Here is a 16,743-nt window from a genome sequence, read left to right as displayed (position 1 = left end):
CCACACAACATGCCGCGAACACAACACCCATACACCACACACTCTCATCAGATACACAATACAACCATACAACACGCTGCAAACACAACACCCATACACCACACACACTCAGGCCATTTTAGCAGAGTGTACCCTTGCCCCTAAGAGTCATATATCAGCAGACCCTCTCCTATATGCCTTTACAACAAAGGAGGAGCAGCTGAGAGGAAGCTGAGCATCTTGAATTTTTCTGAGGTTTAACCTGAGCACTCGACTGGACTCGCGTATTCCATCGGACACAAAGAAGTGTAATGCCCAGAAAAAGCTGATGGACAGGATGAGGCAAGGGCAGGGCACAGAATGACTCAAGTACCCCAAGAAAGGGGAGGATGTTCCAACGACCCAGAATCTGCCCTGAGACCAAGGCCGGGCCTCACCTTTCTGCTTCCCGGAACATGTCCCTCTCCCTCTGGGAATGGATGTCCTGGATGATGGCAGCCACGGTCTTCCCAGGTTTCTAGGCAAAGTCAGAGGGTCACTGTCAGACCTGAGAGGGCCTTGCAAACACCAGAGGGAAGCAGCTAGGACTTGGGTTCATTGCCCCATCCACCAAAGGGGGGAAAGAGCCTCCTTGGGGGGAGAAAGTTTAATCCAGAGGATGAGAAGTATGAGTATAATGCTGAGCACTGCAGGGCTGAGCGGTCCAGGGCACATGGCATCCATGAAGCTGGGAAGGAAGAAGTCTAAGGCTCACTATCCAGGTGCGGGCGGAGGGCGGAAAGCAGCATTCGTTACTACCCACCTCCCACCTCCCTCCAAAATAAAAGGAAATATCTAATACGTGAAAGGAACAAAAGGAAAGAGGGAGGGAGGGAAAGAGGGAGGGAAGAGGTGTTACAACTTGGAAAGAGACTTGAAGATCAGAGAATGCAGCCCCCACATTTTACATCTGAGGAAACTGAGACCCAGAGACATCAAGGCAGAGTTCTGCCTGGCTCAGCTCCAGTCACCAGCCACGCTGTGCTCTAGGGTGACCTCTGGAGTTGTGCTGGGTTAAGGAACACATTTACAGAGATGGTTAGGACTTGACAACCGGCATTTTAGCTCCAAGGTCCCTTCCACACCCCCACGCTTCCAGCAGCTCCTGACTACAGCATGGTTCTTTTAGTGGGTCATTTAGTGCTAAATGGAAGTCTGCAAGGTGGGCAGTGCAGGCTGAGCCAGGTTTCACAGTTGAGGATACAAGCACCCAAGGCTCCACCCTTCCAGAAGTCACCATATGGTGACTGTGCCAGGACAGGACCAACCCCAGCCCCCAAATCCCAAACAAAGTCCTTTCCTAAAGTTAGAATGGACAAATAAGAAAACAATAAAAATAAATGGTTAAAAATGAAATTTAGGAGCACAGAAGGATGGAAGCATTTTGCAAAAGACTACACAGAATTCATCCATTCAATTAAAATGGATGGAGCAGGGTAAATTTATGCTTTGTGATTTATATCCCCAAAATTGTTGTTGTTGTTCAGTTGCTAAGTCATGTCCAACTTTTTGCAACCCCATGGACTACATCACATCAGCCTCCTCTGTCCTCCACTATCTCCTGGAGTTTGCTCAAATTCACAACCATTGAATTGCAGATGCTATCTAACCATCTCATCCTCTGCCATCCCTATAATACTGATGTTTAAAAAAGACTTAAAAGCCCTCAGTCTATAATGTCAATTTTTGACAAAGAATTTTCTTAGGAAGTAATTAACTGTTCTTTATATCCTTATTTTTCCCCCCTATATATTGGGTTGGCCAAAAAGTGTGTTTAAATGCAAATAAACTTTTTGGCCAACCCAACATTAACGTGAAATCTTAGAGCCTATATGGATGTCAGGTATCATCAAACACCTCATCTTATAGGTGTGAGACCAGGGCCAAAGATATGAAGTGAGCTCCATGATAAGCTGGATGCGTAGCCACCGATCTGTGTTACTGCTGCCATTGAGGGTTGTGCTGAGGAATAATAAAGGGAGGAGAGAATTAAGGAGGAGCCTCCTGTGGTTTCAGAGGAGAGGTCAGAGCTAGGACTTAGGGAAGGGATGTAAAATGGCATTGAAACATGTATAATATCATATAAGAAACGAATCACCAGTCTAGGTTCGATGCAGGATACAGGATGCTTGGGGCTGGTGCACTGGGATGACCCAGAGAGATGGTATGAGGAGGGAGGTGGGAGGGGGGTTCAGGATTGGGAACATGTGTACACCCATGGTGGATTCATGTTGATGTATGGCAAACCCAATACAGTATTGTAAAGTAAACTAAAGGGAAAAAAAAGTTTCTTAATAATAATTAAAAAAAAAATGTTCAAGTCAGGGAAGGATCGCTTGTCAACTTGAAACACGAGAGAAGAGAAAAGAAGTCAGTGATCGCTACCACTGTGGCTATGAAGGAGGAGGGGGAGGTCAAAAGCCAGGCCATCCCTATTCAATAAAACGCTCAGGAACTAGCACAGGTCAGCATACCCACCTGAGAGCAGGCCTCGCAGTTTTGGCAAATGATCCCTTTCATCTGACCATAGCTCTAAAGGTGGGCCCTCTATAAGCCTATGGAAATGTCACCTATGAGTAACCAGATCACCCAGCCCCTGCACAGGCAACTAGCACCCTAACTGCTTAGACTGGACCAGAAGCCAGCAACCCAAGGCCAAGCAAGGGAAGGAGCTGGGGCTGTGGGCCTGCATGGCGAAGAAGGCTCCTGCCAGGGTGCCTCCTTCCACCCCACTGCAGACACCTGTCTTCCTGCCTGGGTTGCTGGTAAAACGAGAAGGTTGATCTGAAGCCACTGAGTGGCCTTCTTCCTGCCTGCCCCCTTCTTGGACCACAAAGTGAAAGTTGCATCATCACAGGAGAGGCCAGCCTGGAATGGTTGGTCCTTAGGAGACCCGCAGTATCACTGCCTCCACGTGGGCCAGCCTGGGAAAGCCAGTGAGAGCCATCAAGACCAAGAGCAGGGATGTGGGACAAGATCTGCTGGCACCAGGCAGGCCCAAATCTGTCCTCACCCTGCCAAGCTGGAACAGCCCAAGGTTAATGAATGTGCCCCCACACCAGGTGAAATGTACCATGGCAACTTTTCACAGCATCCAAATTCCCTGAGGGGTCTGGATCAGGGACATTCTATAGCAAAAAGAGTCCCCAGGGTCCCCAACACCTTTCTTCTGCCTTCTGGAACCTCAAGTCCTCGTGCTTGTCCCTCCAGTCCGGATCCAGAAAAGCCTGGGGTAAGAGGAGGGGCCTGGTCAGGGAGCAGCTGAGGTTCTATAGGTTACCCAGGGCAGCATCAGGGTGGGCTTGAGACCCTCAGGGAGGGGTAGGTCAGGCCAGTGGCACAGCCGGAGGCATTCGAGGAGCTCTCGGACCCTACTGACCTCCATCATCACAGACAACAGCCCCTCAGGCCCTCCTCTTTCTGGATGCCTTGCTGATGATGGGGCAGAGCTGGCCAGACAGGTACCACAGATAAAAACATCCTCAGTGGCCCAATGCAATCCCCTGGGGGTCAGAGAGGTGCTTCTAGAGTTCTCTGGGGGCTCGAAGAGCCTCTTCTGGGCTTAAATATTTCCTTGCCCTTATTTTCTCAACCACAGAACAGCTTTGTGAGGCCACCGTCAGCCCAGCGCCCCCTGAATTTGCTTTTATTCAGGTGGCATGGCGGGGTGAAGCAGGGAATGGGCTTGTTGACCAGCAGTAGCACTGGGCCCCTCATGGAACGATGAGTGTCATGGCACGATGACTGGCTGGAGATGGAGGGATGGGTTGCAGAGAAAGGCCACAACAATCTACAAATACTATATGCTGGAGATGGCGGTCACAGGCACCGTGACTCTCTGCTCCAAGGACTGGAGGTCAGTTCCTCTATTTTAAGTGATAATTCCAAACTATTGGCACTCTCTGGCCCAAACACTCTGCCAGCTGCCATCTGAGAAGGAGTCAGAAGTGGCCAAAGGCTTTCAAATAACAGAATCAACTTTTCACAACTCTAAGAAAATCCTCTCTCAACCTTCCTCTTCAGGCCTGGCCTCATTATCGTGTGGTTAAAGGTATAAAGGAAGCAGGTAAAAGAAAGCCATAATCACTGCAGAGGAGTGGAAAAAGAAGAGGATGGAGTAGGTGTGTGATGATGTTTGGATATACCTTTTTATTGTAGAATACTTCCAACACACACAGAAGTGGACAGGATGGTATATTAACACACACACCCCAACGGTGAATCCATTTCCACTGTCAACCAGCCCCCAGGGGACCATTTACAATGCTCTCTGTCAACACATCTTGCTGCTTTAAAGCAAGAGTGAGATTCCAAGCCCCATACAGTCCCAGGGAAGTATGATCTCACAGGGAGTCTCCGTGGATGGAGAATCTCCACCCAGGAAGCGCAGCCCAGCCCTGCTGCCAGCTGGCAGGGTCACCTGGGGTCATGGCTTGTTGCCTGTGGGAGACTCACCTTCTCCACCTATAAAGGTGAGATAATGAGGCCCACCTGGCATCCACTGAGAGCCTCGGGGCAGAGAGTGCTGTCCTGATAAAGGCCACAGAGTGCTGGGCCAGCGCAAAAGAAGCCGCTAGAGAGTTTCGTGCCTCCTGACCCCTTCTGGGGTGTTTCATCTCAAGAACCTTAGGAAGATGCTGACACCTTGCAGATGAGCTCTGAACTTGTCAGAGCCACATTCTGTCACAGCATCCCTGATTATTTCTATATCACTGTGCTTTCCAGACTCTACATCTCACCCACCTCCTGCCCGGAGGTCCCCTCTCTGTTTAGTTGCCTTCAAGGCTCTACTCAGGAATCTCTCCCCTTCTTGACACAACCAAGTCATACTGCCTTTTGCCACTGATCTTCTAGGAACTTGGAACGGATGCACTCAGGTTTAAATCATGAGATTAGCTTCTCTGCCCAGTGAGATAGCAAACTTTCTCCCAAGTGAGGACCTCTCACATGTTCACTGTTACTCTTGGCACTACATCTTACAAGGAAAAGACCCTCAGTCATCATTTACTGATTTATCCTCCTTAACCAAGAGATCATGGGTCACTCACAAGACTGCTTCCCAGGGCCAAACACCGTCTCTGTGCGTAGGAGGCTGGCAAGACCAATGGCTCTGAAAACAGGCCCACTGTTCCCAAACCACCCGGGAGCCTCAGTCCCGCCCCAGTCTACCTGATGAGAGTCTCTGGGCAAGAGGACTTTGAATAATCAGTCTTCTCATACAGGTCTGCAGGAAGGAAAACACTCACTTTTTATCATTCTTTCAGATTTTCTCACCCATTTCACACATTTGTAGGATACCTATTGTGTGAAAGTTTCTGTCCCAAATGCCCTGAGGAACAGAATCTCAGCCACAAAGAGTGAGACAAGATTACCGACATGAGGAAATATTTGAGAGGAGAGGAGAAATGCCTTAAAAAAAAAAATCTCTCCTTCTTCCTCCTCCACTTTGTCTGGTGAGCAAAGGTAAAATTACAGGAGAAAGACCAATCAAAGTCTCCCCGACCTCTGCAAGCCCGGGTGGGGCCCCACGTGGTGGCCCTTTGGCCCAGAGATGCATATGGACACAGTGCCGTGCACTCTGCCTGCCCAGGAACCATCCCCTGTCCCCAGCCTGCTCCCAGGATGCAGGTGACATGGTCCAACCAATCACACCACAGCCACAGGGACTGGCTCAGGGAAGCGCATGCATCAGAGGGACTTCCCTGGTACCACTAGGAAAACTCTGGCTTTCTCTCGGTGAAGGAAAGTGGGAGGCTGAGGAGCCAAAGATGCTAGAGTCACTGAAGCCATCACCCCACCTCGAGGAGAGAGCCGGGGGCTGTCGGGGCCCATCCCAGGGAGACCCCAGCAACAAGGCCAAGGGAAGAGAAGCCAAGTCCTAATGATAGCACTTGGGTCCTGAATCCAGCCATGCCTGCAACCCACGGCTACTCTTGTTTTTTTCGGATCCATGAGCCAATAAATTCTTTTATTTACATTAGCCAGTATGCTTTAATGGAGATAAAGGAAGGACTTGGACTTGCAGAGGAAGTCCAAGCTGATTCATGTCAACATGGGGACCATAATACACCCGTTACTATGTAATTGAAACATGCTCTAAGATGCTTTCACGTAGAGGCAGTGTGACTACTTGGGGAGCACAAAATCCTCGCTAAAGGTCAGGATCCATGTGTTCTGGCCACTTAGAGTGTGCTACAAGGACCAGAAACATTGACATCTCCTGGGAGCGTGTGAGAAATGCAGAATCACAGCCCTGACCCAGACCTAGTGAATCAGAAATTTCAACAAGATCCACAAGTCATGTGTATGCACACTGAAGTTTGAGAAGCTCTGGTAGAATACTATCTCTGCAGCTTAATGACTGGATGACTATAAGCAAATTATCTGATTTCTCTTTTTTTTCACATGGACAACAGAGATCATAAAAACACAATATGGAGACGCACACAGAGTGCAAAACCAAAACAGCCCTAAGATACAATCATGACTCTTCCAGTAACCGTGATTTCGGGCCAGTTACCAAACTTCTATGAGGCTCAGTTTCCTTGTCTGTAGAACTGATAATAATACCTGTCCGACAGGACTGATGTCAGGATCACAGTAGATAATATCTTAAAGTGCTTGGCACATTACTTGACCCAGGACTCAATTAAAGGCACACAGTCTCATTATTATTGTTGTACTATTTTAATTACTGTTATTATCCACCCTACACACGTCACAGGGGAGGGTGATTGTGAGACTCAAGGAGACCACGTGTGAAAAAAAAATGCTTAAAACAAAAGGACACAAGGTATATAGTCCTTTACTGATCTGGAACCTGAGGTTCACAGAGGTTAAGCAATTTGTCCAAGGTCATCAAAGCAGGAAGGGGTAGAGGCTAGGCTGGTGCTACCACCCTCCAATCTGCTGTAGGTCACATGGTTGCTGATGGTTCTATTTATGTGCTCTTCCTCCCACCAGCCTGTGAGCTCCTCTACAGACTTGCTGCCACCATAGTCATGGCCCAGTTCCCACTCACAATGAGCACTCAGTGAACATTAGCTGAATGTGAACTTTGATCATCTGACCCATTTAATCCATAGTTTTTGCATCACCACAAAAGACCTCCCTTGATAAGGGACCTCAGTGCCTTGGTACTTTAAGAAGCAGAGGACTGCAGTTAATCCTAACTAGAGCCTTATGACAACATCTCATTTGGAGACCAAAGCTCCACTGGGAATTCAGTGCAGAAATTCAAGTCTAGCCCCCAGGGCAGAATCAGGGAGAAGAAGAACTTTGGGTACAGAATGGGGTAGGATCTTTTACTTGTCTGAGAAAAGCAACAGGCTTTCATGAGCTGGGAAAAGAATGCCGGGTTCTGCCTGAAGCTAAATTGTTGGCAAAGGAACTTCAGAAGCAATAATGCAAGCAAAGCAGAATTAGGACTTTGGCAACTGGTTGACGTATTACCAATCTACATATGAAGACTTGTCAGAATGCTTGTCCTAGCTAGAAACAGCTGCTAACCCTTTGTGTTCTGATTTGAGCCTTGAAGGCTGATTAGGGCTGCAAGTCTTGGGCAAAATGGACCCTCAGTAAATGTGGAATGAGCTGAAGTGAACCAGAAAATCCCTATTAAATAAGACAGTAGAAAGTACAAAATAAAAAGTTAGATTTAACCACAAATATGGCATTAATTACAACAAATCCAAATGGACTCAGTGCTCCAGTCAAGAGAACTCCTGCAAACCAATAGGAAGATACAATCTAAAACAAATGCATGGGCAAATGACTTTAAAATTTCCTACCAGAGAAGATCTAGGTGGAATAACCAACAAACACATGCCAAATTGCTCAGCTTCAATTAATACGGAAAATAAAAAATAAAGCCATGATAAACCATCACACTCTTCCCTAGAGGGGCAAAAAAGTTGGACAAGACGAAGAATTAGCAAGAAGCGGAGCTGATGAAAACTCTCAGACACTACTAGTAGGAATGCGGCTGCTGCTGCTGCTGCTAAGTCACTTCAGTCATGTCTGACTCTGTGCGACCCCAGAGACGGCAGCCCACCAGGCTCCCCCGTCCCTGGGATTCTCCAGGCAAGAACACTGGAGTGGGTTGCCATTTCCTTCTCCAATACATGAAAGTGAAAAGGGAAAGTGAAGTCGCTCAGTCGTGTCCGACTCTTAGCGACCCCATGGACTGCAGTCCACCAGGCTCCTCTGTCCATGGGATTTTCCAGGCAAGAGTACTGGAGTGGGGTGCCATTGCCTTCTCCGAGTAGGAATGCTATCATCCAGCAAAGCTGAGGGTAAGCATGCCTGGTGATCCAGCAATTCTAGGTGCATGCTGCTGCTGCTAAGTCGCTTCAGTCATGTCCAACTCTGTGCGACCCCATAGACGGCAGCCCATGAGGCTCCCCCGTCCCTGAGATTCTCCAGGCTAGAACACTGGAGTGGGTTGCCATTTCCTTCTCCAATGCATGAAAGTGAAAAGTGAAAGTGAAGTCGCTCAGTCATGTCCAACTCTTAGCGACCCCATGGACTGCAGCCTACCAGGCTCCTCCATCCATGGGATTTTCCAGGCAGGAGTACTGGAGTGGGAGTTCCCCTAATTGTACACTCGTGTACATGGGTACTGAAATAACATGTTTGAAAATGTTCACAGTAGCTCTGTCCCTACTACCCTAAAGCTGGAAATAACCCAAATGTCCATCAACAGTGGAATGGATAAACAAATCTATACTCATACAATGGAAATTTGCATAGCAGTGAAAATAGACACACCCAACATAGATGGCATAATGTTGAATGAAAGAATACAGTATGATTCCATTCACAAAAAACTCAAAAATAAGTAAAACTAAACTACAGTGTTAAGGAAGGCATGGAGAGGAAGCAAATAATAAATGGAAAAGCAAGGAAATGATTAGAGTCAGGAAAGTGGAAAGAAGAGTTAACATAAAAGGGACTCATGGGAGTTTCTGTGCCCTATTTCTTGACTTTGGTGGTGGTTTTACGGGGTTTATGGAAGTTCATCATCATTACTTTTTCAGCTGTACAATACAAAATTAGTATTTGTTTTTTGATTATACTTTACAGTAAAACAAAAAAGAAAGGAAAAAAGAAAGGTAGAACAAGCTAAAACAAAGACAAAAGCCCTGTCTGGAATGATCTCAGTTCAATCCTGAGTTTAGACAATGGCCAGCTCAGTCATGTGCTGCTTAGAAGAACTTCTATGGACCTTAAGGCATAAATGGGTGCTTCCCTGGTGGCTCAGCTGGTAAAGAATCTGCCTGCAATTTGGGAGACCTGGGTTCCATCCCTGGGTTGGGAAGAGTCCCTGGAGAAGGGATTGGCTACTGATGCCAGTATTCTGGCCTGGAGAATTCCATTCCTGTAAAGTCCATGGGGTTGCAAAGAGTCGGACATGGCTGAGCGACTTTCACTTAAGGCATAAATACAGAGGATGGAGGATAGAGTAAAAGCTCAAGAGGTGACAGAGGAAGAAAAAGTAACTGAAAACCTGTCTAAGTAGAGAAGGAGGTTGCATTCAGAGGTTTATGCCGGGAACTCTAACCTCTGAAAAAGCAACCACCTTTCTCTCTTGCTTTATCTTTTAAGATTTCCCTTAAAATTGTTCTTGGGTCCCAGGTAGGTAGCCATCCTGTCTCAAGCACCCCTTTGCGTCCTGTCCTTACCTCAGTGAGCACGTTTCTTGCCATGTTAGAATGGGTTTGCCTTCCCATGTGATATCCTCAAAGGCAGTGGATACTTTTTGGATCTTTCTGTCTCCTTCCCACCAGCACTCAGGCCAGTGGCTGACAAGGAGACTCTCAGCTGATGTTTGCTGAACAACTGAATGAAGGAGAGGGTGGTTTACCTTCAGCTGCAATTCCTTGTATCTCTTGGACATCCGAATAAGCAATTTCTCACCATTGATCATGGCAGATTTTTCTTGGTAATACTGGACCATGGCCTGGGCAGCCTCTGTGTAAGCCATCTCTAAAAAGGCCTAGGAAAGAAAGGAGGAATAGACATTGGACTTGACTTGAATGGTCTTAAAGGAAATTCCATACAAGGTGTGATTCCATGTATATAAAGTTCAAGAACAGGCAGAACAAATTGATGCTGGTAAAAGTTAGAGTTGAGTTTCCCTTGGGGTTGGGGGTGGATACTGATTAGGAAGAGAAATGAGGAAACCTTCTGGGGTTCTGGAAATGTTCTCTATCTGTATTTGCACAGTAATCCCTAGTGGCTCAGATGGTAAAGAATCTGTCTGCAATGCAGGAGGCCTGGGTTTAATCCCTGGGCTGGGAAGATCCCCTGGAGGAGGATATGGCAACTCATTCCAGTGTTCATGCCTGGAGACTCCCATGGACAGAGGAGCCTGACAGGCTACAATCCATGGGGTCGCAAGAGTCGGACACAACTTAATGACTAAACCACCACCAACACATGTAAAAGGGCTTCTCTGGTGGCTCAGCGGTAAAGAATCTGCCTGCAATATAGGAGACACAGGAGATGTGGGTTTGATCCCTGGGTCAGGAAGATCCACTGGAGATGGAAATGGCAACCCACTCCGTAGTCTTGCCTGAAAAAATGGACAGAGGACATGGACAGAGGAGCCTGGTGGGTTACAGTCTAACAGATTGCAAAGGGTTGGACACAACTGAGCAATTGAGTACACACATGTCAAAAATGAATGGAGTTGTACACTTAAGACTGGGGCCTCTCCAGTGGCTCAGATGCTAAAGAATCTGTCTGCAAAGCAAGTGACCCAGGTACGATCCCTGGGTCAGGAAGATCCCCTGGAGAAAGGAATGGCCACCCACTCCAGAATTGTTGCCTGGAGAATCCCACGGACAAAGGAGCCTAGCAGGCTACAATCCATGGGGTCATGAAGAGTCGGACATGACTGAGTGACTAAGCACTCACACACACTTAAGATTAGTGCATTTTAGAGTATGTGTTTTATACCTCAATAAAAAGGAAAAAACTTCAATACAAGGAAAAGAGCTCTCTTTGATCCCATCTGTTCAAAGAGACCTATTTATTAACTTTAGCAAAGGAGCTCATTATAAGATGGCCCTTCTTCTGATCTCCATGGTTACCAAACATTATTCTTAATTACGTAGGTCCATCTGTGGCTACAACATGCCACAGGAGCCCCTTGGGTTGGGAGGGTCCATTAACCCACAGTTCCCTGAGAGGAGGGACTGAGTCTGTTGCACAAGTGACCTTGGGCTGATCCCTGCAAAACGTGCTGGTCAGTGGTGCCAATGGCAGGAGACAGACACAAGTCCTGGGTATCTGAGCTCTCAGTTTCTTAGCAAAGAAAGAAATACTCTAAAAACCATGGGGGTTTCTGAGGCTTGAAGGAAGGCCATGTCTTTGTGAGCTGGAGAGAGAGGAAACAGTTATGTTTCCACAGTATTTCTCCTCTTTAACTGTTCTAATAAAAACCTTTACAAAGAAACGGGCTTTTCCACTCAATTGATGATACAGGGAGTTTCTACATAGACATTTTTTTTTGACCACACTAAGCAGCTTGCAGGATTTCAGATCTCTGATCGGGGATTGAACCTGGGCCATACCAGTGAAAGCCAGAGTCCTAACCACTAGGCCACCAGTGAACTCCCTGCATAGATTGTTTTGACTGACCTGTCAGTTTGCCCCAGGAGCTGCAGCGACAGATTGGTCACTGTTACTGTATCTTAGATTCGATGGGTTTGTATTAATACCATAATCACGATGCAACAAACTGGGCAAGTGACCACTGACTGATCAACGCAACTTCTCAATGTCAATGTTGAGAAGGAAACATGGTCTGTGACCAGGGAGGCCTCACTGCGAGCCCTCACCTCCCATGTCCTTGAACTGCATGGGCTAAACAAGCTCATCCTCTCCACTTTCCTCACATTTGCTTTTGAATTTCAGTCGTGCCTTTCTCTGTGCTGTCACAGTCCATGGCAGAAGGGCGGGAGACCAAGAAGTCAGGGTTCTTTACAGTTTTATTTCAAAATCTACCACTCAGCTAAGTGCCTCTTTTTAAAATGTTTTATTGTTACACACTTTTTAAAGATTACTTTCCATTTACAGTTATGACACAACATTGGCTGCATTTTCTGTGTCATATAATACACCCCGAGCCTATGTTACACCCAAGAGTTTATACCTCCCACTGGTCCACCTACAGTGCCCCTACCCCCACCCCATTAGTAACCACTAGTTGTTTCTCTATATTTATGAGTCTGCTTCTTTCATGTTATACTCACTAGTTTGCTCTATATTTTAGATTCCACAATATAAGCTCTATCTGTCTGACTCTAAGTGCCTCATTCTTAACACCAACATTTTAGCACCTCTAGCTGTCACCTGTCACATGGGAATAAAATGAACCCAGTGAATCTCACTGCATTCATGTTGCAAGCTGAATTTTGGAAATTTGCCCAAAATAGAATTCTGAGAAGGAGGAATGAAGAGACTACACGAGTAGTCTAAGCCCAAGTTGATGGAGGAAGACCCCTGATGACCCAAGGTGGCTTTGATTTTCCAAAGTTCGTGCCTTACTTAAGAAAAGAATTTCTCCTGTGCCCGTTCCTCTGATTCCTAAAGTTAAAATAGTCATTAGAAATAAAAGACTAAGTGTTCTTACTTCTGACCAGTCTCTATATAAATTCCTCTCCGGACTTTAGAAATGAAGACAAACATAACCCCCAAAGACTCGATCCACATGGGCTGAGGGTCCTTAGTTCCTTAGATTCACCATGCACCCATTAATTCCCACCTACTCTCCTGCTATGAGAGCCAAGGGCCTCGGATGTCAACACCAAGGATCAGTGAAAATACCTCTTCCTGGTCAGTTGTTGGCTGGCTCAAAATCCACGTGCCATCAGAGATGAGAAAAGTAGAAGGTGAGAAAGACTAGCATTAGCTCAGGGGGTGGGTAATATAGTGAAAAGACTCGAGTCCCTGGATTTCTGTTTTAGGAACCATCTGGTTTTTCTATGTTAAGGAACACTTTATTCCAAAACACATCCTCACCTCTAGGTAACTCGCAAAGGCCTGGGCCCATCACAAGAAGGGTAAAGTGAAACCAGAGGAAACAAAACACCACCACCAACGTTGGAAATCTCGGTGCTGCACCAGCAGGAGACCAGCTGTGCATTACCCCTTTATGTTATGAACAGCTTCTTTTAAAAAAAAAAAAAAATTATATAGTTCCCTTCCTCCAGTGTGTGGTTTATCCGGTACCTACCAATGTGAACATGCCCAGACTTACCTGATTAGTCGACTTCATGAGGATGTAATTAGTGACCTTGCCAAAGGGCAGCCCCAGGTTAATGACGTCATTCTCTGTGCAGCTTCCCTCCGGCAGGTTGCAGATGTGGACCACGCGGCCGGCGCCTGTTTTCCGCTGGGCAAACTAACGGGAACAAAGACCCGTGGTTGGTCTTCAAAAGACATTTCCTTCCCGCCCTCTATTCCAGATGCACCTAATGGCTATCTCCCCTGCCCAAATAATGACTGCAAAACTAAAATTTACAAAATAAATGCAGAAAAAGAATCCATTCGCAGACACATATGAAACATTGATTTTATGCCATCTCTACACAGAAATTCATAACATTTTTAATGAGCAATCCTATCCAGGCTTGATAAAGAGACTGGGAAATGGGCATATCCATACACTGCTGGTGGGAAGTTATATATCGACAATCTTTTGAGAATATACTTTGGAAATATTGGATAAAGCTTAAAATATATAGGGTTTGCCCAAAATTTCCTTTCAGTTTTTCCATAAGATGTTATGGAAACTTTTTGGCCAACTCAATATATAGCCCAGGATCCTACAATCCCACTTTTGGAAATCTTACCTACAGAAATAAATTCACCAATATGTAAATACATACAAGGACTTTTATTAGAGTTAGCTTATTATAATAAATTTACAACTTATTGCCAAAACTTTTGGAAACAGCCTGAATGTCCAAGAATAGGATAATGACTGAGTGATTGATGGTTCACACATATGATGGAAAACTATGCAGCCATGAAGAGGAAGTGGTATATGAGTTGATCAGGACAAAATTTTTAAGACAGGTGAAGTAAAAAACAGTTGCCAAGTATAGATGTAGTATAACACTATTCTTCTAAAACAAAACAAAAACCCAAAAATGTATGAGAAAAAGATGAAGCAAGTGTTGTAAAATCTTGACAATTATTGGAACTGGGGGATCCGACATATGGGTTAACTACACTCGTTTCTGCTGTTTTGTATGTTTGAAATTTTTCACAACGGAAACATTTTAAAGGATATCAGCACAGACAGAGAAACACACAGGAGGGTGCATATCAGCCTGTCAGTACTGGTTATCTTGAAAGAGCAGAACTGAAGGGATAAGTGGAGAAACGTTTAACCTGTTTCTTATATACCTCATATTATTTGACTTATAATTTTTTTAAAAAACCCAATTTAAAAAAAAGAACATGAAAGGACTGGTGAACCTAATACATACACAGAGACATTCATAGCAACAATCTTTGGGTTAGGACAGTGGCTTTCAGAACTTTGTTAGCCCTGAAATCCTTTCTTCAAACAAAAGCTTGCCCACCAGCCCAGTGTATTCAACAACTAAAGAGGAGCTGCTTTAGACAAACGTTATGGTCCAACACCCTGCCGCCACCCTCCATCCAACAGTCCCAAAGGCGCCTCTAAGGAACACAGTTCAGAAACAAAGACCTGGGCCTAATCACAGCTCTGGGAGGGAGGAAGTGTGTCTGTTTGGTCTGTGCAAACTTTAATCAGCCTGGAGTCTCCAGGAGGTTCAAGAATTAGTACCCATAAGCCAACCTAAAGTGGAAGAGAAGGATGCAATTTTCGAAACCCATACTAACAGCATAGCCCATATTTGCATAATCACCATCTTCTGTGATAAACTGAACTTCAACATCTAATTACATTTGATGTAGGTCCTACTCAGCTATGGTAATACAGTGGGGAAGTCTGAGGTCTCATCCCTAACAGGGACTAATACTTGGGTAATTCTACCAAGAAAAATCTTCGTTTTTCTCATCTGGGCTGAGGACAATTAGAGTCAGTCAAGAATTTCCTTGGATGGTTCAGCCCTGAATTGGAGAAACCCATGTGCCTCTTTCAGACCTCCCTCTCTGCAGTGTCCAGAGGTCAAGCATTTCCCAAAGGGGGACAGTCTTCCGTGCCTGGCCCAGGTGGCTCCCAGAGCATGTGCGCACCTCCCTAAGGTGCAAAAAGAGCTCTCCATAAGCTGGGAGGCTTTGAGTGTGAGCCTGGCTCAGAAGAACTGTGTCCTTCCCCAGGGGTGATGGGAGGAGAGCTAAGAGGCAGGATCTTTGCCTCTCATTAGGGCGAGGGGGCCACACCAAGATGTTGACCCAGCTGAGCTCTTGGGCTGGGCAAAGTTGCCAGTACTCTGAGTTCATCAACAAAAGGGCTGAGGCTGGGTGCTCTGCCGGCTTCTCTTAGCTGAGCACATTTCTGTCCACGTGACTGCTGTGGTTGGCTTGGGCTCATGTTTGCTCAGACCACAGGGCAGACACGCAGGGAGGTTCTGGCCCCCTCCAGCTCCTTGCCTGTCCTGTTGCCTAGTGACCAGGCATGAGGGCCAGTGCCTCCCCGATTGTCTCCTGCAGATTAAAAGAGCAATTCAAGAGGCTTTTATCTGAGGGTTAGTGCAGCAACTGCTGCTGAGGGCGGAGCCTGCCTCTGAGAAATAAACACCTTCACTGCTGCAGGTCACCCAAGAACAAGATGAAGTCACGCTTGCAGACAGATTACAAAGCTGCCAAAATACATGGGCCTCAATTAAGGTTTTCATTTAAACTCAAAAAGTACACTGCAGCAACATGGATGGACCTAGAGACTATCACACTAAGTGAAGTAAGTCAGAGAAAGACAAATATCCCATCACTTATATGTGGAATCTACACAAATGATACAAAGGAACTTATTCACAAGACAGAAACAGACTCACAGACATGGAGAACAAACTTATGACAACCAAAGGGGAAAGTGGTGAAGGGATAAATAAGGAGTTTGAGACTAACAGTTATACACTACTATATGTATATAACAGATAAAAATCGAGAACCTACTATATGGCACAGGGAACTATATTCCATATCTTAACCTATAATGCTTGGGGCTGGTGCACTGGGATGACCCAGAGAGATGATATGGGGAGAGAGGTGAGAGGGGGGTTCAGGACTGGGAACTCATGTACACCTGTGGCGGATTCATGTCAATGTATGGCAAAACCAATACAGCATTGTAAAGTAAAAAAAAAGAAAAGAGAAAGTCTGGAAAAGCATATATATATTATATATATTTATATATTATATATATTATATATATATATATAAAACAATCGCTTTGCTGTACACCTGGCACTAATACTACACTGTAAATCAACTGCACCTCAATGAAAAGTTGTTCATTTTGAAAAAAAATTAAAAATAAAGTACCTATTTACATATCTTAAAAAAAGTACATTTCATGGATGCACCCCCTGCATTGGGAAACAGAGTCTTAACCACTGGATCACTGGGGAAGTCCTTAGCAACATTTTCTATGTGTTGTACTGTTTTGCAAATATTCGATTTAAGATAGTTCAGTCTACATTCTTGAGTGATCTAAAATATCTTTTTGTTAAACTTAATTAGGTTCAAAATAATATTTGATTTGTAAAGGGCATAGAGTTA

The 16,743-nt window shown here is 45.5% G+C and overlaps 1 protein-coding gene across 1 annotated transcript in view; it reads right to left on the bottom strand.

Annotated features, from left to right (window-relative positions):
• RBM20 (RNA binding motif protein 20) overlaps positions 1–16,743 on the bottom strand; it is a 76,547-nt gene that overhangs the window by 26,978 nt on the left and 32,826 nt on the right. The window contains exons 6-8 of the mRNA XM_040254417.1: positions 13,286–13,429; positions 9,884–10,015; positions 417–496 (exon numbers count right to left, since the gene is read on the bottom strand). Coding sequence (XP_040110351.1) covers positions 417–496; positions 9,884–10,015; positions 13,286–13,429 — 356 coding nt within the window. The remainder of the gene's footprint in view (positions 1–416; positions 497–9,883; positions 10,016–13,285; positions 13,430–16,743) is intronic.

This window comes from Oryx dammah, unplaced genomic scaffold (genome assembly GCF_014754425.2).
Source record: "Oryx dammah isolate SB20612 unplaced genomic scaffold, SCBI_Odam_1.1 HiC_scaffold_14, whole genome shotgun sequence".
Lineage (NCBI taxonomy): Eukaryota > Metazoa > Chordata > Mammalia > Artiodactyla > Bovidae > Oryx > Oryx dammah.
This window is presented reverse-complemented; position numbering and strand designations above follow the sequence as displayed.